Genomic DNA, 24019 nt, shown 5'->3' on the forward strand with positions numbered 1-24019 from the left:
ACATGTATTAATATATTATTCATATACATTAATTCTATTGCTCTGGGACACAGAGCCACTGTGGGTCAGGTGTGTAGAGACTTGAGTAAATATGATTATTTTTATAAAATAAACAAGCTGACATCTTCTGACCTTTGTGAAACTTTATTGGCTTTTTAAAAAAAACAGCTTGAGAACAAGTGCACGAGAGAGATTTAAGTGTCTGGCCGAGTGTAACAATTATGTTATTACAATTAGTGTGGCCGATCCTTAAAATATTATCTCATATTCTCTCATATTGTTTTGATGAAAATCAAAGATTACCAAGTAGCAAAAATACTGACAGCCATTACAAAAAGGACATAAAGTCTCTCATAGGGTTGTAGACGAAAGAGCCAGGTGCTCAAAATAAATAAAGTACCCAGTACCAGCAAGGTGGCCTTAAAGTGGTTAACAATAGTTCTTGTGCATTTAGTAATACAAAGAAACATGTGTAGATAACTGTTTATGTATCTTTATGTTTATGTATCTGAGCCAGCTTAATTGTTCTTTACGTAGAAGATGAGTCTGCTGTGATCATAAAGAAATGGTCATGGTCAGCAACAATACTGTGGTATTTAAACGATGCTAAGTTGGTAGTAAGTGCCAGGAAAATCATTGATACAAAGTAGGTAAGGTACTTTGCTTAGCATCTTGGAGCAACTGTGACCACATAATTTCCTCTGGGATTAATATAAATTACTCTGATTCTGACTGATAAGGACTGATTCATGCTTTCATGTCGCTTTTTTTTTTTTATTCTGACCCAACCATTGAAACATTGCAGGAGAAATTGACACTCATCAGACCAGGCAATCCATTTCCAATATCTAAGATAAATTGTGATGACTCCATGGAAACTATAGCTTCAGTTTCCTGGTCTTAGCTGACCGGATTGACATCCGTGGTCTTCTGCTGTGGATCCAAGGTTCACTTCTTCATACCTTAGTTGCAATGAGTGTTTATATTTCAGGTATACCGTTGTCTTCCTAACAGCTCAAAGCAGCCTGACTGTTCTTCTCTGAACTCTGGAATCAACAAGGCAATTTTTCCCAAAGAACTGCTGCTCAGTGAATATTTTCTCTTTTTTCAAACCAGTCTCTGTAAACCCTAGAGATGTCTGTGCAGGAAAATCAGCAGCAAATCAGCAGTTTCTGAAATACTCAGACCTGGCTGTCTGGCACCAAAAAACCATGCAACGTTCAAGGTCACCTAACTCACCTTTCTTCCATGTTCATACGTTTTAAATGTTTCCATATGTTTTCTGGTAACTTTGCCTGACTGCTGAGGGTTATTGGTTTCAACAGCCACATGTGCTGAGAGTCAGCAGAACGAAAAGGAAAAAAATGCTGTCATCTGTGAAACCAAAACAATACCATGAAAGGTGTTAAAAGATGATATAATACTTGGGAGAATTCCGATTCAGAGTGTTAATATGAGCAACGCCTTTCATTGAGAGATCATTTATACTTATATTGATTACAACATGTTTAAGATTTAAAAGCCATTTTTAGCATTTGATATAAAAAAAAATATATCACCCTGTGCAGCTAAGCACACTTGCCTCTGCCTGGGAATCAACAAGGTGTTTTGAAACCTGCAAGGAAACAAAACAAAAGGAGGATGAAAACTATGATTTTTTGAGAAAGTGCCGAAAGGGTGACTAAGGTTCTGAGAAATGCAGAGTAAGAATGAACCTGTGGGCATGCATATCACTCAGGGCAGGAAGAGCAGTCTCAAGGACTGGACGTGACTTTATAAGAGAGTAACACCCTCTGTCTCTCTATCAGGGAAATCCAGGCCAGACCCAGGATGACTTCATGCTCAGATCCTCTCAGTGAGCCAACCACCCAACACAATGTTATCTGCAGATAGAACTGGACACGCGGTCAGCCAGCTACTGGCAGCCACCACCGAGGTGTTCTCACATATGCTACACTGGCAATGATTTATAACTTGATCGTGTTTCTTCGAATGCATCTGGGACACTTTAAGAATGAGCAGGAAGCCATAAAACATAGCCACGGTAAAGTGTCTAAGACAGAAAATACACAACAACAATTCATGAACATACTTAAATTGTTAAATCAGCTGTAAAAGTGCCTCTTGCTTGTTATTTATTTGATTTAAAATAGTTCCACTCAGGGGTCCATCAGGCAGAAAGAAGCAGTCCTAAACTGCTTTTTTGTTGCCCTTGCCTGGTGGCTGCATGTTGCACTTCTGCTGGATCTGACCAACAAAGCTGTTCTTTCATTCACTGTTTGTTTTTAGGGTTATATAGGAGGCATACTTAAACACACCCCGTGTCTGTCTTCAGCCATCATACAAACTGAAAACATATGGGCTAAATTTGTTCACACACACACACACACACATGCATACACACAGTACCCATCTGTCCTCATGTCTCAGTTAGTTAGTCGTCTTGGGTGAGGGGTCACACAGATATCCCTCTTCCTGCATTTGTTAGGCTCCTTCTCCACGGCTGCACACTGGGATGCTGTAATTCTACCTTGGTGGCGAAAATATGGCATTAAGTCCATGTTTCCTTCGGCTCTTTCCATATCTTGATAACCTTGTTCTTAGGAGGGTGGAGAAGGAACTGACAAGGCCCTCTGCATGGATTTTGTTTGCTTTCATTTCGACATTCAAACATTCAATAATCTTATAAAAGCTTTTGGAATAGAAACACTGATAGCTGACTTTACAGTATGCCTCACTGACGTTTATTTGAGGCCCCTGGGTATTTTTCACTCCATGTAAATATGTTAATATTTGATACAGATGCAGAAAATAATGGCTTTTCTTTAAAATACAGTGGGCTACAGGTCCATTTACTCTCCAGCCTTGTTTTAAAAAGAAAGTGTGCCGCTTGTTTTGACAGCGTGTATTCAAACTGTGCTTATTTTGCCATATGTGGCTGTACAAACCAGTAATTTACCCCCCAGCATCAGCAGCAGAATGTACAGCTGCTAGAGAACATATGGAAAGATTTAGCAGCTAAACCCTGAGCTCTCAGGAGACAGTAGAGATTGAAACAAAATGTCAGACCTACATTTTAACAATCTTTAGTGTTCTTTAATGTTAATAGAAGTTAATCAAATAAGTATTTTAACTTAATAACTAAATATAATATAAATCACACTCTTGTTTGCTAACCTGTTCACCGTATTAACTTGAAAGGGTATAACACAGTCACTGACCACATGGCTACTTACATCTCTTTAACCGCTCAGGAACACAAATATCTAATCAGTTAATGAGTGTATTTAGGTGTGTAGGCATGGTCAACACGCCCTGAAGTTCAAATTGAGCATCAGAATAGGGAAGAAAAGTGATTTAAGTCATTGGTACCAACAACATTTCACGGTTGTTGCTCTGAGTATTTCAAAAACTGCTGAGCTAATGAGAATTTCCTACACAGCCATCTCTAAGGTTTACAGAAAATAGCCCAAAAAAGAGAAAATATCCAGTGAGCAGTAGTTCTCTGGGTAAAAATGCTTAATTCATGACACAGACTCACCAAAACGGAACAACAAAAGACTGGAAAATGTAGAATCGAAGGACTAATCTAATTTCAGCTCATCTCTTGCTAAAGGGTGTTACCACAGCAGGTTGCTTTGCATGTTTGATTTAGCGGTTTTACACCAGAGGACCTTGCTGGCACAACCTAAAATGGAGCTTGTGTCTCCAGCTGAAGTCAAACAGCTGTATGCATCTAAATAATTTAGAGTCAGCTAATAATATTACAGTGTGAAGTTTAAATTCAAACTATTTGTTATTTAATTTATGTGATTTATTTAATCCTCCAAATTTCAAATGTAAAGTGAGGCCTTTGAAAACAACCGTTATCATGTAGTGTTGTTTCTCTGTGGCATGTCACAGATCATGAGCCAAAAAAGGTTTACAGCCCACATCCCACATTCTCTCATTACACCATTGAAAGGATCGCAACTGAACTGTACATAGTAGTCCGTGCCAAAGCCGTTGGTATTACTCAACATACTCAGATAGTTCACTTCCTTTATGACTCCTCTACCTGTGCTACTGTTATTATGTGGCTTGACAGTAACACAGGTAAAAATTTAAAACAATTTGTAGCAAAAGCAAAACAAGAAATAAAGACAGAGCGAGTCTTCAGAAGTGTGTTTATGTTTGTAAGTTTGTTGCGCCCCATATGAGAATGTCACAAAATCAGGAGAAAATTCTAATTTCCCAGCGTTGTTCATTTACTTCTTGTATCAACAATGACGGCTTTGTCGTATTAATTATGTGATGCTGCCTCAGATGCACACATTCAGTGTTGCCATAAAAACACAGACTGTGATCAGTGCAACTGTGAACAGAAATAACAGTGGAACGAGGGGGTCCTGGTCCCTTTTCCACCGTTAGGCAATCATTGTAAATGTAATAAAACCATGTTAAAGAGAAGTCCTCACTGTGGTACACATGATGAGGCTGTGAATATGAATATCCAGCCTTTTTGCCATCTGTGCCACAATAAGGACCAAAGTGTTGTTGGTAAGAATAGAGCTGATCTCACTTTGTGGAGACTTATGTGACGTCTAAAATACAACGACTGTGGGCCTCTTGCAATTTCGACCTTGTTGGTTCAAAGCTTTGTCGGCCTATAATGTGCAGACAGCACGGCTAATCACTTAGTGCCTCAACCACATGCTCTGCACGGCTTGTCAACGGAGCGACAGTATTTTAATAATAACCAATAGTTCTCAGTAAAAACGCCAATGAGAAAAGGGTGTGGTCTGTGTTTCCATTGGTCTTGAAACATACTGCCTTGAAAAACTGTGTCACTATCACACTAATAAGGTCTTCTTTTTACTTTACAACAGCTTACGATTGGAAACTCATGGCTTGAGTAACTGTTAAGTCACTTATAAATGAAATATCAATACAGTATCATTGTCATTCGTAGTGTTTTCTCTGTTTTTTTATCTCTCCTTGAGTAGTGTTTTTAAGATAGTGATCATTCTCGCTGGATTTGTGTGTTTTTTATCTGATGTGACATTCCACTGCTATCTTCACATCACCTGGGAACCTGAGTTTCATCTACTATCAGGCTCCTGATGTATATCTAGCTACCACTACTTCATGCCATTCGCATCAATGCTTGACTTCAGTCAAGATTTTGCCCCTTTTTATTCCCTGTAATAATATGAAGCAAGTTTAACATACACAGGATATCTTTCTGCTTTTTGCCGTCACTTATGCTAACATGAGGCTGAGCGATCGTACAATACTTGTTATCTTGACAAGCTAAACTGGAAATTATCATTGTAGGTACAGTCACATGAAAGGGGTGGCGCTAGCAGCGTCTGGTCTCATTTTGCAAGGAAGATAAAGCCATAACATCAGGAAAATATGAAGAGGTTAAACATATAGCCTAATGCATAGCTGATATGAAGATACCAGCCGGGTACTATAGCAATGTAGTCTATATTACCATTATATATACCATCATGCTCCAAGGAAGGCAATCTCTTTCATAAAGGCTGGAGAGAAACCCCAGGTGCACCCACATTTAAACAACCGGCCTCCTCAACACAGCCTCTGATTGGCAGCTACAGGCTGACCTGGGTAAACAACTTAAGTTCCCACAGCACATTGCAAAAACATCCCTCCGGCCAGATATGATCATTATTTCTGAGGCCTCAAAAGAGCTGATCATGCTGGAACTCACAGTGCCCTGGGAAGAGCGGATTGAGGAGGCCAGTGAAAGGAAATGTGGAAAGTACCAGGAACTAGTGCAGGAGTGCAGGGGAAGGCGCTGGAAGACTTTCTGTGAGCCCATAGAAGTGGGTTGTAGGGGCCTTGCGGGACGATCACTCTGCAAAGTCCTAGGCCGACTGGGTGTGGCTGGGGCAGCCAAACAGAGGGTCATCCAGGCTGTGAGCGAAGCGGCAGAGATAGCCACTTGGTGGTTGTGGATTAAGAGGGCTGATCCGTGGGTAGCTACTGGTACGCAAGTCGGGGCCTGATCACCCTGGCTGGGTCACCTGGGTGAGGGTGTATGATGTTGTGAGACCCGAAACACCTGATGACCCCAGGATACATCACTGAAGATGCGTACCAGTGCATCCAGGAGATGTGTCTTGTATAATATTGGTGCAGTATTTGAAACACTTTATGAATATTTGAAGACTGGAAAGGGCACACTGTATTAACAAAGTTTAGCCTATTTGAAGGTTGAAAGTGTCCTTACTATATCAGTTAACAGGGTTTCAATGCCCTGACATTTAGACACAGAACAATCAGATGGATTAACAATTAATATTGTTAATCCATTAAATTAATGTTTAGAGGGGTGTAAGACAGTCATAGTTTATTTCACCTGCAGGCCCAGTGAGTTTAAACCATCTAAGAATATACTAAAGATTAAATGTAAAAGCAAAATTCAACCACATACTTAGATTTTGTGCAGATTTGATGTAAGGTCTACTAGAGGTGTAGCATTTTAGGATCATTCATTATGGCATTTTTGCTGTTAACAAAGAAAAAAGAAATAAATCGAGAAATAAAGTCAAGTATCTATATTGATGCTCATCAGGGAAAAACATAGACATGTGCAGACATCCAAAGGATCAGGAATGGTGACTCAGCTGATTGGTAAGTAGGCGGTGACTTCGTACCTGTTAAGGTCAGAGGTCAAATTTATTTATAAAGCACACTTCCAGAAAGATGATGCTTCACAAAGTGCTTAACAATATAAAAATGCCATTAAAAAGAAACAATATATAAACAATAATAACAATATAAAACAATGATAGGATAATAAAAGAATTTAAAAAATAACTAAGACTATTAAATAAGACCAAAATGCTTGGGTCATAGTGTGTTAAAAGCCAGGACATAAAAATATGTCTTCAGAAGTGATTTAAATTGATCAAGTGTTTGTGCACTTGGTCAGGTATGAGACCTGCCACAGAGAAGGCTCTATCACCACGAGATGTGAGATTAGTCCGTGGGATGGATAGCATTAATTTTGAGCTACACCTCATGACTTTTCCTAGAGCATAAACAGAAAGGAGCTCAGACAGGTAAGAAGAGGCTCGGGCGTGAAGTGACTTAAAAACAAAAAGTAAAAGTTTAAATTGGATCCTGTAGTAGACAGGCAGCCAGTGTAGGGAGGCTAAAGCTGGAGATATATGATCTCTCCGTTTGGTACCAATGTTAATATGTATTCTGGGAAATCTTCTGCAGACTTAAGGTGTCTGTAGCAACAGGTTACCATGGTGATAAACCCTGATAAGATTTGTTATTCTGAAAACCCACCATTTCCTTAAGCCTGAACTTAGCTGGATAACCCCACTATTCACTGTAGATCACTGTGCTCCCTCAACTACAACTAAAATGAAGTATTGTGTTTTTGTAATGAAAATGTTAAATACGCATATTGCAAATAAGTTATTCTAGTAACAACTAAACCCGTGTTAATTACTTGGTTTATAGTGGCAGGATCTGCACCAATCACCAGGATTGAGGAGGACACTGATTCTGGAGCACATGGGACTACGCGAGCTAGACCTTGGGAAATTGGCCACCGTATATATGTCTCTTTGTAACTCAAGAAAGATTATCATTAGCTCATGGGGTTATCTCTAAAGCATGATCTTAGTTAAAACCTGCCAAAAAATTCACTTTGAGCGTATTTTATGTTTTTGTTTTGTTTGTTTTTTTTTATTTAAGACCCAAAATATGTGTAGTGGTTAAGAAAAAACATCTGGAAATATCATAGCTAAATATGCTTATTGGTAGTCAGTGGCATGACTGTGTATTTCAAAAAAATTATCATTGAGCCTCTGTGATCTTCTGGCCCCGTCGGCTGTAAAACCAGACACACTTCTGTGCTGGAAATCCTGACATAACCTTAGGAACATGTTTCACTATTATACTCATAAATAAATAAATACATAAATGAATTAACAACATTACTAAAAACCGCCACTTTCGCTGGATGGACTGAGGCAAAGTTGTAAACTGCCCTGTGGGTTGATCATCTGAAATTTTGAATTGTTTCTGGAAGTGACATTCTGGGCCAACACTTGTCTGGGCTTAAGAAAAGAGGGACCCATCCGTTGGTTATGAACTCACAGCTAGAGTCTGTGGTGATATAGGCGTACATACAAGCGCATATAATTATTTTAATTACATTAAACAACCTTGACTTTCCGTGTTGAGAATTTCCTACTGTGGATTACAAATTCCCGTTAGTGGGTGCACATAAGGCTGTGATGACCATTCAGAAGTACATGTCCATCAAGCATGGCTTCCCTTGGACTTGGGTGAGGCAGGGCTGAAATGTGCAGGGGTCAGACTCTCAGGCTATTGGGGAGGGTTATGTTAATGCATCCTGGCAGTGTGGGATTTTTCCATCAAACACTCAAGTACAAATTCTGCATACTACGCTCACTCATAGAAATTCATATAATGCAATCCTCTCCCACTCTTGAGCTCACTGTCACACATACACACATGTTCAGACCTCATCCTGGCACTACTGAGAAGCTCTAAGCGACAAGATTACTTGAAGTCATGGACAGCACTTCTTTGTTACAAATCTCTTCGTGCTGTTATTGGATGTGAATGCTGTTCCGCTTCTAAATCCATCCTGATGTTCAACACAATGGGACCATCAGAGCACATCCTTTAAACTGTGGAAAGCTTCGTAATTAGGAATTAGCAACAACTTTTCCATCCCTTCAAAAAAATGGAGTGAAGCTAACTGAAGCCTTTAAGGGGTGTTAGATACTCCATGGGCTTTTGAAGAAGGAAATGAAGGGAAAAAAGAGTAAATTATTTAATTAATGACCAGCAACCTTTGAAAAATGAAGAAGGAAAGAAGAAATATTCAGAAACATTACACCCAGACACATTTCTTTAAATTAAGCTTGCATGCAAAGAGTGGGAAAGAACAGACTTATATAAAACTAATGTAAAACATATATATGGCCATACTGTATGTATATGGGTGGGGGTACAGCAGAGGTCATACCTCCTCGGGCCAGAAGTTAATGAGTTTGTCACAAGATCCTTCTTACTTGGTGCTCCTGCTATTTATACTTAAAAAAATTTCCAGTTCCACAGTCAAAGGCACAGTTGTTAAAGAGGAGAATTTAACCATTCATATGACAATTTAGGCCATGAAATTGGCAAGGATAAGAGGCCCAAATCAGTAATTAAGAAGTTATGGGAGTCTTTGAATAGAATAACAAGGTCGATGGAAACTCTTCTGTAAAAGAAAAGTTTGACTTTATGGTAAATAATCCTATTTGCTTTCTTGTCAAGAGCCTAAGTATTAAATGTGAAGGTGCAGTTGACAACCTTTTGACAAATCCTGAAGAGTTAAGAAGGAAAGTCAGGTCACATGGGCCGACAAGTTAAAGAAAAGATAACACAAAAGGTGACATATACAATTTCAGAGATAAAATCAACAATCAAATCACATCAGATCAGAATTATATACAAATTATCTGAGCACTTAGAGGTCCTACTTCTCTTAAACAACATGGCACATGGTGGCACAGTGGTTAGCAGAGGTGTGGACTCGAGTCACGTGACTTGGACTCGAGTCAGACTCGAGTCATTAATTTTATGACTTTAGACTTGACTTGAAAAAATGTTCTAAGACTTGTGACTTGACTTGGACTTTTACACCAATGACTTGGGACTTGAATTGGACTTGAACCGGTTTACTTGAAAAGACTTGATATTTTACCCCAAATACAAAATTTAACATGCATATTATATAGAGATTGAAAATGTGACGTCATTCACGGGTAGAACCGCAAAGGATTCTGGGAACTCGTGGCAAGCGGTACTAGCGCACGCAGGCTTTCAATTAAAATCAGTTATACAGCGATAAAAAGAAACACAAGAAGCCGTTGTATTATTAACTGCAATAGCCGGTCGCATGACAGCCACTGGAAGCTGACGGGTAAAGAGATCGGTTGTTATCGGATTACCTCATTGAAGAGAAATTGTTCAAGCCATGTTTCCGAAGTAACAAAGAGGCCACGGGTGGCCTGGATTGCAGCCATTCAAAGATCAAATATAACGTCCCAGAACACTCCAGCTCACATGTTAGTCTGCTCCAAGCATTTACACAAAGGTCAGTGTTTTTTAGTAGTTAATACGTCATTTTCATAACATAACTGGTGATATAGGTTACAAGCAAGTCTGGCCCTGAACAGAAATTGTCGCGCTATGCTCCTTTATTTATTGTGCATAAATAGTGAATTGTCCTGACACAATATTGCGTTTCGCCTCTGTTATTATGGTACATTGACAAAAACATATACTTTTATTCACAGGATAAAACAGGTTTTTTGTATCACTAATTGCCCAGTACGATTACAGCATACAGTATTATTGTCACTGCTACATTTCTGTGATGCTACCAGAAATTATTTCCACTACTAATTAATTACCGTTGAGCTCAAAGGTTATATTAATAAACGGTTAAGGAATGTGTATTTATGATGACGATTTGTGAGACTGGTAAACTTATGATACGTACGATGGTCTTTCGTTCTACACGGTGCATTTCAAGGTCCTGCACCCATCCGTCGGTAAACTGTACCTGGGCTTGTTGCAGTGACCTGAAGTTACTAAACTTCATGAGTGTATGCACTCACTCCAAGAACCGTATGATTATAAATATGCATATAAATATGCTACGATGAGATAGCTGACTTCATCTAACTAGCAAATGTTGTCCAGGCTACGTTGGTGATACAGTTTTTTTAATGTGTATGATATTTTTGTCATGCGATTTTAAAGCCGGTCCTACAACCGCATCCAAGAATAACATGCAGCGTATCTCAGAACTGTCGGTGAAAACTATTCTTGGAGCTAGGTTTAATTGAGCTGCATTTTAAAGAGGTGCAATTTCACAATTTGTGTATATTTTCTAAGTTCACTATTTTGTCATGTGTTGAGAAAAACACAGATTTTAAAATTACATGGTCTAATATTTACATTTAGCATAACTGCAACATTATTTTTTCGTTGTTTTTTTTTTTTAAAGACTCGAAAGGACTTGAAATTCAAAGTTTCAGACTTGTGACTTGACTCGGACTTTTACACCAGTGACTTGAGACTCGACTCTGACTTGCCTGACATTACTTGAGACTTGACTTGAGACTTGAGGATAAAGACTTGAGACTTACTTGAGACTTGCAAAACAATGACTTGGTCCCACCTCTGGTGGTTAGCACTGTTGCCTTACAGCAAGAAGGTCCTGAGTTCGGTTCATCAGCCCGGGGCCTTTTGATGTGGAGTTTGCTTGTTCTCCTTGTGTTTGTGTGGGCTCCTTCCAGGTACTCCTGCTCCCTCCCACAGTTCAATCGCATGCATTTAGTAGGGATAGGTTAATTGGTAACTCTAAATTGCCCATAGGTGCAAATGGTTGTCTGTGTCTATGTGTTAGCCCTGCAACAGACTGGCAACCTGTCCAGGGTGTACCCTAAGAGAGCTGGGATAGGCTCCTGAGACCCTGAAAAGGGTCTTTTGTGCCACATAATCAAATGGATAAATACCCATGTTTATTCTGAATGTGTAAAAAGTAGATACAGTTGCAGACGTTTGATGGGAATACTTTACTGTGGTCTGTGAATAGACATTTTTATTAAGGGTTTTTCTTTGTCCCAGAATCTTGAGACAATTAGACAGAGCATTAAAACCATTTCAAAAAAGGAAGACTGGACTACAATGCTTAAAAAAAAAAGGTCTGTAAGTCTGTAAGTTAAATCTGCTTTTCTTTCCAGAACCTGGTGTTGTTTAGGAAAAAAAAACAATTTGTACATAATAGTAAACAAAATTTTAGCTCCCAGCATTTTTAGAGTTTTATTGGACACTCATCAGCGCTGAAGACCTCGAGGCCTCAGTATCGCTAAAAAAGACAGTTAGGCAGTGTAATCTGGTGCAAGCCAAATCTTCATTGTTGATATCTGACTTAGAATAATTTCATTTGTAGGCTTTGAAGTATCCTCTTAATTAAATTACCAGTAGAAACTAAAAGTCACAACATTTTTGGTACAGTAGTTGTACCTCTTATAGCTTGAGTTAAAGCTCCGCTCTTCAATATGCTGCATAATCTTTGTGAGAGACTATTATCAAGTAAACGACGACAACTTGATTCAACATAACAAACCCCACAAAAAATTACCTTTAAAACTCTGTATGTAGACCTATTGTAAATTTAACATTAAAATCTTCTCATCAATAACCAAGTTCAGATAAACCTTGTAAATTGTCCCCAGCAGCTCCTCTCTGTTCCCAGCAAATAACCTCTCGTCTGATTACAGGACCTGTTTAATCTTCATTCCTCCCTGTTGTGGTTATAGGCGTGGGTACGAGGCAGGTTATTTCCTGGCCAGGTGCAGTAACTTCCTGGAAGCCAAGCTAACCAGTCTGGTGTTGCTGTTACATTTTCTATGACGCTAACACTGCATAATGGGTATAGTTCCACATAAAGTACATGTATTTTCCTAAATGACCTAGTATTATTTTTAAAATGAAATGTGAAGTGGTGGGAAACCTGAATGTTTCTGAAAGACGTTAAGGACATGCGAGAAGGGAAGTTATCTGCCTGTGTGTTTTTGCTCTCAATGCTTCATTATAACCGTTGGAATGGCCTCCAGCAAGGAGGAATTAAACCTGAAAGATTCCTGTTATATAATAGAACATGTGTCTGCAGGCAGAGGCCAGTACAGGGGGTCCTCGGCTGACACTCACATTACATTCAGCAAACAGGGAAACAAGGGAAGAGGAGGATGAGCTATTTTGGTTTTGTTTGTGACTCTTTGTTGCAATCCCAAACTTCACCAACTGGTTGCAGGTCTGCGTGACTTTTGAGGAGGGATGAAGGGAAACCTTGAGACGAACAAGTGAACAAAGCAGGTACGGTGTTTTGACCAAAATCTTGATTCTCCTGTGTTTACTGGTTTCCTGAAAACACAACTTAGAGTAAAGTTGTTGGTCGTTGAATTAAAGCTAATCCCATTTTCACTAGATAATTTGGATTTACCTCACCTCATTACAGTTTACATCTCACACTGTGGGAATTTCACCCTGAACACAGAAAACTCAGCAGTAAACCCAAGAGTCGCATGGTAAATAACTGTCTTGAAGTTTACTCTGACAGGAATTGCCATTGATCCCAGACAAACAATTCAACTTCCCCTTCCAGAGAACGCTTCCCAGCAAAAAATAGAGCACCAGGGATGTAAGAATTAAGGGGGAGTGTGGAGAGGAAGAGGAGGAGATGGAGGAGGAGGAAGCGAGAGAGAGAGAGGGAAAGAGAAGGGAGGTCCATGGGGGAAACACTCTCTCGTGATGCCCTGTTTTTTCTTCTCGTGCCCCCTGTGTGGACAAACAGCTCGTGGTGGGAAGACACGACGCTCAGATGCCGGCGTCAAGAGTCATCTTCTGCTGATGTCCACAAGAAGGTGGTCCTACAATCGCGCTGTGGTCATCTACATCTACACCTGCCATCTGTCCGCTAACTTAAGGAAGACTTAGTTCCTCTGAGGGACCATCTCTGCTTGATTGAAAGCAGCTTCTCGAATATCGGCACTAAAGCAGAACGGTGGGTAAGCATAGAAGCCTCTAATAATACTCAATGACATTTCAGTGAAATGATGCAGACTGTCTGGTAAAAAGCTGCGAGCATCTTACTAAAGCAGTCTTTAAGGGAGTGATGATATCTTGAAGAGAGGTACGATGGAGTGAGAGGCCTGGCCTGTGTTAAACCCCCTGTCCTCCCCGGCAGGTACAGCTGTCAACCCACTTACGTTAACTCTTTTCGTCTCGCTCTTCTTCCCTCGTGGCTTTCATATAAGACAAATATACTCAAACAAAGCACAGTACTGGAGGTAACCTAAAGCACAGAGCCACCAGCAATGCATACCTACTCAATGAAGACTTTAAGAAATCGTCATCCCTGTGCCGTGATAATTCTACTTTAATGCTAGCACAATTTACCCTTACAGTTTCTGTTCTTCTACAGAGAAGTGATAAAAATCAAATTAATGAGTTGCCTGTAGATACCAGTTACTCTTCTGAGTGTTCATAGAGAAATACAGGCGAAAAAAAACAAAAAACTAAAGGACTCTTTTGTTCAAGCAGGCTTGAACAACGGTGGAAGACATTTAAATTCTTTAGTAACAGTGCTACGGAGCACAACTGCTCTATTATAAGCAAGTTTTTCATAATCAAAGAGGCCTCTTAAATACACGGGCGGTATTTAATGTCGTAATGATACAGTTTGGGGCGTTTTTTTCTCCTTTACTTACTATTTAGGGATTTGTTTCAAAGATGAACTGTACATTTCTTTTTAACTTACTCCCCAAAAAGTGCCGTTTTTATGTAGGAAATAAGAACTTTTAGGACTTCATATTTCAAAATAACAGATTTATAACTTCATGTGATGCTCAGTAAAAAAAAAAAAAAAAATCTTACTCTGTGATTTCAGCAGGATATTCAACCTAAATCTGTATCAGTGTTCCTCTGTTTGACATTCAAGCACCAACAGCTGATACATTCACACTTAAAAGTAGCCATTAGCATGTCTTAGTGTGAATCGAGACTCCCTCTGCCATCATAAAAAAAGAGATTTGTTTAAATACCTGCCAGTAAAAGATAAAAGATTACCAGCTCGCTAATCTGAAAGCAGTGCCCTATGCCACGGCTGAATGGTATGTGTATTACTGAGTATATAGACTGTCTTCAAATAAGTAAACACCGAAATAAAAATAGATAAAACTGCTTTTCATGATCAGGAGGTTGTTAGGAGGTTGTTTTGCTCCCTGAAACACCTTGCAGCTTTCTGGCCTGAAGGTTCCAGCGTAATGCCATATGCAGCACAACAATAGATCATAACAGGGCTGTGGGTCTGTGTACAGTAGTGGGTAGATGAAGAGCCAGACAGCCATGTAAGGTAGCAGACAGCACATCGGCCTGCTGGCTTCTGCTGGTGTGACTGATATATGGGAGCCCAGACCCGTGCGGGTCTGTAAGAAGTGGCAACAGGTGACTCACATGAGAGCGAAGAATTCTCGCTCTCGTGCCAAATCAGATCCACTTTGTAGGTCACCCTACACCAATCTAACACCAGCCAGCGTGCCACTATAGCTAAACTTAAACACGCTCATCCTCGATTGTAATCCTGGCATTTCAGGAACAAGTCCCTAACCCAAACAGCTGCTGCAGGACTGGGACTGACTCTGGAGACGTGCTAAAGTTCAAGCATTAGAAAAATAAATATGTGTGTGCATTGTAACTGGGAAAAATAGTACGAGAGAGTAAAAATAACCAAGTGTGAGTGACTTCAACTTGTATATCCTTATCCACTATGCTATTGATATCTAACTGAAATAAGCTCAGAAAACTTGTATGTACTGTTTTTAACACATGGCGGTTCTGTAGTAAAGCTATACTGAGGCTGTTTCATTGAGAGGAACACAACACAACACAACCAAGGTCATAGAGTAAAATAGTGACAAGAGTAAAAAAAAAACTTCAGATAATAAAGTTTTATTGTATGCTATACCTGGTTAGAGGATGTGATAGAGATGAATATCACTACAATATATCATAATTTTTAGATTTAAAATTGAATTAAAAGCATAACAACCCAACTCTGGTTCATGTAAAAACAATTAGGTGCTTAAAACACAATGTGCACCATTAGTGTCTTGCTGTTTATTTAACTTTTTCCTGCAGAAATCTATGCAGCGTTATGGATTGTTTTGTTTTTTCCCAGCACTGATCACATTTCTGACACTAAAAAACCATCTTAGCGCATGCAGCTCATTACAGAGGCTTTATAAATGCATCAGGCCTTATAGCTGCCGATTAAATATCTTCAAATAACGCACATGACCATTTTCTTCCCTAGTTTGGCTATTCAGTTAACAGGGTTTTGTATGCTGGTAACTCCAAAATACAATTAGGCCAAATTTGTCCTTCCGTAGGAAAGAAATGACTTTTCCTGATCTCTTCAGCAAATCCTTTCAGACACGAATAACACGATTGTTCTTAATGCACAACATACGTTTTCCTCCACTGATGGTAGTCTAAACAATGCCCCATCAGAGGGAAGCGAGCCAGGAAAGTGTATAACTCACCACCTTACTGTCTGTGTGCTTGTGATGACAGCGCAGATCAACCAGTGTATCCTGATCCCCTGAGAGCATCCGGAGTCTGTCAAACACGGCTTAGTGCTGAAAGGTGCACATCACTGAAGGAAAGTTTAAATCAACCCTGCCCCCTGTTGTTACCGGGCTGTGGATACACTGCAGGCTGAGGGGGAGTTGGAAAAAGAGTGTGTAGTTTATAAAGCTCATCAGTAAAATATCATCAAAAGGATTTTATTGTCTAAGATTTAGAAACCACAACTGAGGGAATGTGCCTATGTCTCTTTTGTGTTATGACACAAGGTGACTCTGGTGGGCATAAATTTATAGCAATACAAACATAGCTTCGTGTTCCTGTAAGATTTCCCTAGCCTCGGGCCTTGCCACCAGCCTCACTGGTTCTTAAACAAGCTCCACCGCCCTCTGGCACCGCAAGAGGGAGAGAAAACACACAACAATTTTCCTGTTGGTCTACAGTGAGTCACAGCAGCAGCCATCACCTCTCAGTGAAGTAGCTGCTGCTTTTCTCTTAACTTGTCTCAGCTGCCTGACTGATGTTCTGACTGGAAATTACAATAAGGCTGCACACTGTGAGCCCGGTTTGAGTTGACCTTGCAGTGCTGAAACATCATCGTTTTTCCTTCAGTTCGTAGAAAGCTAAGCTTATTGTTTGGTTCATCACAGGATCCCTCCACCACATAAACATTCCTTCTGTGAAGCTCTCTCAGTGCAAACACAGGCACTTCGATCAGCGTCAAAGGAAATAAGTCAGGGATACGTAATGTTGCATTTACGCACTTTGCTATTTTGAATACAACCTAACTAGATTCTCCATTACTCCTCCATTACAATACCACTGAGATTATAAACAGACCTGACAGCTGTGATGGTGCACAGGCAAAGCGCACTGTTCAGAAAAGGGCACAGTGGATCACAGTAAATCCCTGCAGCACAGGTGTGATCGACAACCAGTAGCAGTAAAAGGCACTTTGACAGAAACGGTTCATAGGAGCAGCTCGTCTCTGACCTCCACCCCTTTCACCTTCTGCTCATTTCAATGTCTTGCTCCTGCTGTCCACAGGAAATCATATTGTTTGAGATTGCTTCCTCTGAGAGCAGGAAGAGGTATTCGAGGGAAGGAGACCGTAGCCAAGAAAACAGCCTCACACCACTTGTTCTGAATTCTGCTTTGCCTTCCTTTCTCATCGCTGTGTATGTACACCATGTGCCCAGACTGACGGACTATAAGTCCTTTCTAAAAGAGGCAGTTTACGCAATCAAATCCTGCTTACAAGATATCAGCATCTAAATGGTGCACAGCTTTAGAACCACGGGGGGAACTTTGGCAGCCTTGAAACTAATATTGCATTAAATTAAGAAACTGTGTGAGAGTCTGAATACCACTGTACCATTGTACAAATAGATTAGGGAACAATCAGTCTTCACCTAATCTCCCTTTAAAAAGCAAAACTCATTAAAAACGTGTATCCTCTTAAAGAACATCATTTTACAAAATGACTTGTTCTGGATCTCTTCTATGCTCACGGCTCGAATCTGGGATTCATTTAGAAAATGACACATGCAAACCAGCAAGAGATTGTCACATAGTTTGTCATAGCCCAGGGGGAAATGCATTGTTACCCAGGTTTGCACAGGTTTGTTGTCAGTATCAGCTGATAAGAGCGTGGCTGTTTTAATGTGCGGTCTCCTGGCATTGTGCTGGCTGGATTCTCAGTCACTTCCTCAACTCTGCGGCTGTTTGCGATTTACTTCCAGTAAAGATCGTGAGCTTTTTATCCGTTTAAGGCTCTGGGCCAGCTGCTGTCCAGTTATCCAAGGTGTCAGATGTATGCTGGAAAAATAGCACAGCGCAGTTTTCCTGTGCTGCGCATTGGCTTGTCAGCCTTGGGCTGTGGATGGAGGTTAAACGTTTCTTTTCCAAAATGTTGTCATACTGGTGTTTTGTTTTCTACCACTCTGTGCTGTAGAGATACGGAGCACAATGCCCTGATTTTCCATCTTATTGCCATATATATACTTCATAGAGACACAGAGGGAGGGGGCGAGACAGATGGTCATGGTCATTTAGACCATATCTCGCTGTCACACATAACCAGAGTCAGTGTTAGCCAGTCGATTCAAAACCTTGCACTGTGGACCAAACAGCTATTTGCTATGGAAACAGCTGCTCGAGGATTTCCTTCAGGAAGAGATGAGAGGTGGTAAGAAATCATATTAACATCCCCTGTGGCTTTTGTAGCTCTCTTTCTCTCTCTCTCTCTTTAGACTTGTGCTTGGTTAACTTTTAGTTTTATGTTCTGGCGTTTTATTGTGAAGCACTTTATCTTGAAAGGTGCTGTATAAATAAAATCTTGCTTACTTACTTTGCTTGTAGGGATTATACTGTATATAATTTCCTTCCATGAAAGTATATTTGGCTTTTGGCTCCTTTAGAGTAATGTCTACATGTTCTGCTACACCACCAAACAGAGCATTAACTTCAAATGCGTGACGCGTTGGAAAAACCTGTTGACCTGTGACCTTCAACCCTTTTTTCTTTCTGAGGTGTTTTAACCGGCTTTTATTTCTTAATTGCGTAGTAAAAGCTAAAAGTAGCTACATGCATATTCAGCCCATAAATGTTAGAAGTCACCACTTGATCCAGTTTGACAGGTTTTCTTAACCCCTCCATGATGGCGGTCATCTGTGTCACCCATAAAGCTGTCTAGTAAACCGCCTTATAGGGTCATTCTCAGCTGAGACTTCCCAGCCTGTCACTGCCATGTTTGGATCTTACCCAGACTCTCAATAATGCTTAAGTCAAGAGATTAGTTTGAAAAAAAAAAAAAGAGAGAGAAGAAGCAGTCTGACTGACACCTCCAGATAGATGGAGACTGGAATCTGAAGGAGGGTTTCATCACAGCAAAGGAGAACAGTGGCCATCTAAGCCATTGCACTGAAATTGTGAGTGGTGTGCCGCGGGGGGAAATGGGAAATGTCCAGTTCAGGCCAGGTCACAGCACTGAAAAAGGGCAAAGTCTTTCTGTGCTGACTCGCCCCTTTGATGGAGGTGTGTTTCGCTTTCTGTAATTTAATCTGTTTTAATAATTTGGAACAGGACAAGAGGGAATGTAAACACACATAATCTAATGTTTAATAATAATATTATTATTTTCTTTTACATGGCTACCAAATTTCTTCTCCTCCGTCTGTCTCTCAGGGGAAAAAATGGCTGTTCTCATGTGACAGTATCCAGCCCTAAAGCGATTCACAGGCAGAGAGGCTATTTTTGTGCCACACAATGCCACTCATACACCAGGTCATTCCCATCAGCGGGAATGCAGATGACCTACAGCTGTCACTGATTGTCTGCTTGTATTTCTCTTTTCCCCTTTTCCCCCTCCTCTTCCACTCTATTCATCCTCCACCTCAGAAACTCCCCCTTTCCCCCTCCGGTGCACCCTCTTTTCACCTTCCCCGTTGTTCCTACCAGCTCTTTGTGCTTCAGGTGTGCGCCCAGGCCGTGAGTAGTGATGGGGGACTGGACCCTCCTGGGGAATTTCCTAGAGGAAGTCCAGGAACACTCCACTTCGGTCGGAAAGATTTGGCTCACCATCCTCTTCATCTTTCGTATCCTGGTGCTGGGCACGGCGGCAGAGTCCTCGTGGGGGGACGAGCAGAGCGATTTCCTCTGTGACACCCAGCAACCAGGTTGCACCAATGTGTGCTACGACAGGGCCTTCCCCATCGCACACATCCGCTACTGGGTGCTGCAGATTGTCTTTGTCTCTACGCCCTCCCTCATCTATATGGGCCACGCCATGCACACAGTGCGCAGGGAGGAGAAGCGGCGAAAGAGGGAGCAGGAGGAGAGAGAGGCGAGAGGTGAAGAGGGAGGAGACCTGGAGGGGGAGAAGGAGTACCTCCAGCAGAAGGAGAGCGGAAAGGAGGTGGTTGCTGACGGGAGTGGCAGAGTTCGCCTAAAAGGGGCGCTGCTGCGGACCTACATCCTGAGCATTTTAATCCGTACAATGATGGAGGTGACTTTCATTGTGGTGCAGTATCTTATCTATGGGGTGTTCCTCGATGCATTGTACCTATGCAAGGAATTGCCCTGTCCCAATCCGGTTAACTGCTACATGTCACGGCCCACGGAGAAGAATGTCTTCATCGTCTTCATGCTGGTGGTGGCCGGCGTTTCTCTGCTGCTCTCTGTGTTGGAGCTCTACCATCTCGGCTGGAAGAGCATCAAGAGGTGCATACACAAAAAGATGATGCAAAAGAGCAAGCAGAGAGCTGTGACGGTAGCGGTGTCTGCAGCCTTGGAGTCCAACACCTCACCACAACCCTCAGTCTCCTGCACCCCACCTCCTGACTTCAACCAGTGCCTTACAGCCCCCGCCTCCATAAACCGCATGACCTCCATGGCCTCTCATCCCTTCAACACCAGAATGGCGCTGCAGCAGAACTCAGCCAATCTGGCAACTGAGCGACATCGTAGCTGCGACAACCTGGAGGATGATGAAGACTTCCTCAGGATGAGATACAACCAGGTACCAACAGGCCTGCCCAATAACTGCTCGCCATTGCCTCTGCTACACTCAGTGTACTTGAAGGACAAACGGCGCCTGAGCAAGACCAGCGGGACCAGCAGCAGGGCTCGCCAAGATGACCTGGCAGTATAAATTCACAAAGTGTGGTGGATGAGGAAGAGAGGAAGAAGGGCTGGACCTTCGGAAGAAATGTGTGTCTGGGAGATAGATCTCTGTGATGGAGGCATGAGCTGAGGCTAACTATGAACTGTAGCACCAAGGCCTGACACTTGAGCACATGTGATGAGTGGATAATGTGAACTTGACTTGTGTGAGCTTTGTGTCCTAGAGCTCTAAAGAAAAACTGCAAAACAAGCTGTAAAGGAGAATAATGAGAACAGAGTAACAGGTTTGACACCTGACTATTGCACATTAGGAGTAGAGAGTCCTTTCATTTTAAACCAGTTAACTACAGATTAGCTGATTTTTGTCACACACAAATGCAAAAAAAAAAAGAAAAAAAGATTTGCAATAAATAGACAAGATCGCAGTATGGTAGAAACTGTGAAGCTCTTCGATAAAGTGCCTTATCAAGCGTCAGAAATATCTATTTCCTTATGACATTGTTTTTGTAATTATTTAAAAGCCGTGGTAGAGACTGTCATTTGAACCACTTGTTGACCTGATTGCACTATACCTGCAGGCAAACATAAAAACCTAACTCGGAAATAATAGCACTGCAATCTCAAAGCCTGTCAGTGAAGTCAGTCCTATACTAGTCAGAAGTCTTCTGTGCACAGAAATGAGAGAATGTAGCCTTTTACAGGATTTTCTTTTTGAAGGTCCCTCAAAGAAAAAGCAAGCGGTCCTGCTTGGATGTTGTTATGAATGGATTCAGCCACTAGGTGGCAACAATGCACTAGCGTTTCCCCCTTTCTCTCCCGGAGCCATTGTGTTAAAAGTGTGTTCCTAAGAAGTGTGTGAGTCGGTTGGTGTCTTTGAATGTATTGTTCTTGTAGCACAGTAACTGTGCGGGTAGTTCATAACCATGTTGTCTTTACAAGTGGAAGATGATTTTTTAAAAATATATACATGTATATGTACATAAACATAGCATAATATTTGAAGAACTGTCCATCCTGCTGTACATCCACTGCAGTCTTTGGTTATTTCACACACACATTTATGCAATAACTGTCATCGCAAACCCACAACAAATAAATAAATGATCAGCTGTACAATCTGCTCTGTTGTTCTCAGCGTGTGATTTATTCAGTGCCGTACAACACTTGCCTTTGATTTGTCTGTCGTATGAACATAGAAAGACTTTAGTATATGTAAATATGCACACACTAAACTGTTAGAATTGCACAAGATGAACATTTAGAACAACTACCATTTAAATAACGTGCTCAATGCAGAAATGCTGAAATCAAGACAAAGTGATGCAATTTCCAGATCCGAACAAAGATGAAGAGTCTCCAGCATTTCTGAATCACTGTACCATTGCTGCAGCGACTTTCTGTTTGCCGTCCTCACAAAGGACCTGCAGGAGACAGATTGTGGAAGATAAGCAATGTTTACACAAACAGAGACTGTCTCGCCATTTCTGCCAGGATGCTGAGGTCTGGTATCCAGCTTAATCTGCCACATGCTGAAGCTGAATTGGAAAATCCTTGTTGCTTTTGTATTATTTTTATTTCTGTGGAACCTCAGAGCTTTCTGAGATTGAGCTTCACAGAGATATTTGTGTATTCTGAGTTAGACCAGGATGGTGATAGCACATTTGCTGCTTAATAAAATGTTTTCCTGTCTTCTTTTCTAAAGGATTCATTTTTAAAAAATAGTTTGAAAATTGTGCAAGAACCAGAATCAGCTTAAAAGGATATAAATGGTCATACATTAAAGAAAGACAAACACGAGACTAAGCATCAAACTAAAATTAATACAAATGTAAAACCTACAAGGAAGTTTATAAGTTACTCTACAGTGAAAACTATTAAGTGTTATATATCTTTTCCAATTGGTGTCCTTTTAAGACCTCTTTCCAAACAAGAGTAAGCTCAAGGAGATTTTGCTTTACTTGAGTTATGATTCAGTAATGATTAAGAGGACTCTGGCAACATGGAAGATGAAGGTCCCTTCAGTGTGACTGGAATTCGTGAGCAAGTCATGCGTTAGGTATCTCTACGTGAATGCGTGACTCACATCTTTTTTTTAAAAAAGTTAATTCCTGAAAAAAAGTCTTCTTTTTAAAGATCTTATATAAATATAAATGGGGCATGTTTCTTGTTTTTTTTTCTGCAGCTCTGCTTAAGACTTTTGGAAATTTAATTTAATAGATTTACATGCTGTAGTTAGAAGGAAAAACTGGGGGGAAATTCAGACAAGTATTAATATCTTTTACTAAAATAAAAACAGCTAAACTTGTTGATATAACACACATAGAATAAGTACGTTTGTGCCATAAGACGGCTGAGATCCAGATCAGGGTCAGCCCTCTTTTCTTTACATTTTCCTTAAGGACCTGAACATTCTTATAATTTTTTCTAAATAGTCTTAAGCAACAAAACTCCAGGCTTTTTTCATTAATTTTCCTGCAACTGACCAAGAAAAAACTCCAGCAAAGCCCTGCCGCAGGACCTGAAGTATGCATCTGGCCCTTTTTTATTCATCTACTGTTCACTGTAGCTTCATCAGAAATGCTCTCAGTGAAAGGGTGACTGTCAAGAAGCTGCTTTTAAGGAAGGGAAACAGAGAGAAGGTGCTGAGGTACGCCAAATTACGCAAGAAGTAGACTGAAAACCTTGTCTCGGGAAGTTCAGGCTGTGCTTTAGAACAAAGGTGGTCATAGAAAATATTGACTTTCAAGCTTGTCTGAACTCCACAAACTCTGTTTTACCGTAATGTACTGCATATCCATTTTTATCTCAAGTTATAATTTTTAAAAAGAATTGTCTTGGGTTGCTCAAGACTTTTGCACAGTAGTGTACATTTGCAATTAAAGATTACAACAACAAAAAAAGCCCAGAAAATCCTCGCTTTTGGATAAACAAATTGTCCAAATTCGAATATATTTGATCTATAACTTTATAAAATAGATTAAAGTAACAAATCCTCTTAGTTCGAAATGCAGATACAGTTTCTTCCTGTAGAGGGGAGTAGCGTACTTTGGTGGTGTTCTCCCCTTCAAGTCTCCAAACAAAAACAGAAGAGCGGCAGTACTCCGAGGGGATGTCGGGAAATGTAGTTTAATCTTCACCTCTCTCTCATTTTCTTCTATTCTGAAGCATTATTTGCCGGCCTACAGTTACC

General features: G+C 40.7%; 1 protein-coding gene across 3 annotated transcripts; it reads left to right on the forward strand.

The window, feature by feature from the left end:
- Positions 1-10050: 10050 nt before the first annotated feature.
- On the forward strand, positions 10051-21958 carry LOC147311472 (gap junction alpha-5 protein-like). Of its 3 annotated transcripts, none has more exons than XM_086267682.1 (3): positions 12895-12936; positions 13415-13628; positions 19606-21958. In XM_086267682.1, the coding sequence occupies exon 3, from the start codon at positions 19706-19708 to the stop codon at positions 20855-20857; it is 1152 nt and encodes a 383-aa protein (XP_086123808.1). In that variant the 5' UTR covers positions 12895-12936; positions 13415-13628; positions 19606-19705; the 3' UTR covers positions 20858-21958. The 3 variants fall into 3 exon arrangements, with proteins under 3 accessions (XP_086123809.1, XP_086123808.1, XP_086123807.1); XM_086267681.1 differs by having other exon boundaries at positions 13415-13624; XM_086267683.1 differs by lacking the exons at positions 12895-12936; positions 13415-13628 and adding an exon at positions 10051-10144.
- Positions 21959-24019: the final 2061 nt, after the last annotated feature.

Source organism: Aulonocara sp. 'chitande type north' Nkhata Bay, linkage group LG16, assembly GCF_057382095.1.
Source record: "Aulonocara sp. 'chitande type north' Nkhata Bay isolate Kocher_YH1m ecotype deep benthic linkage group LG16, A_spYH_male_GT1.1, whole genome shotgun sequence".
In the NCBI taxonomy this organism is placed as follows: domain Eukaryota; kingdom Metazoa; phylum Chordata; class Actinopteri; order Cichliformes; family Cichlidae; genus Aulonocara; species Aulonocara sp. 'chitande type north' Nkhata Bay.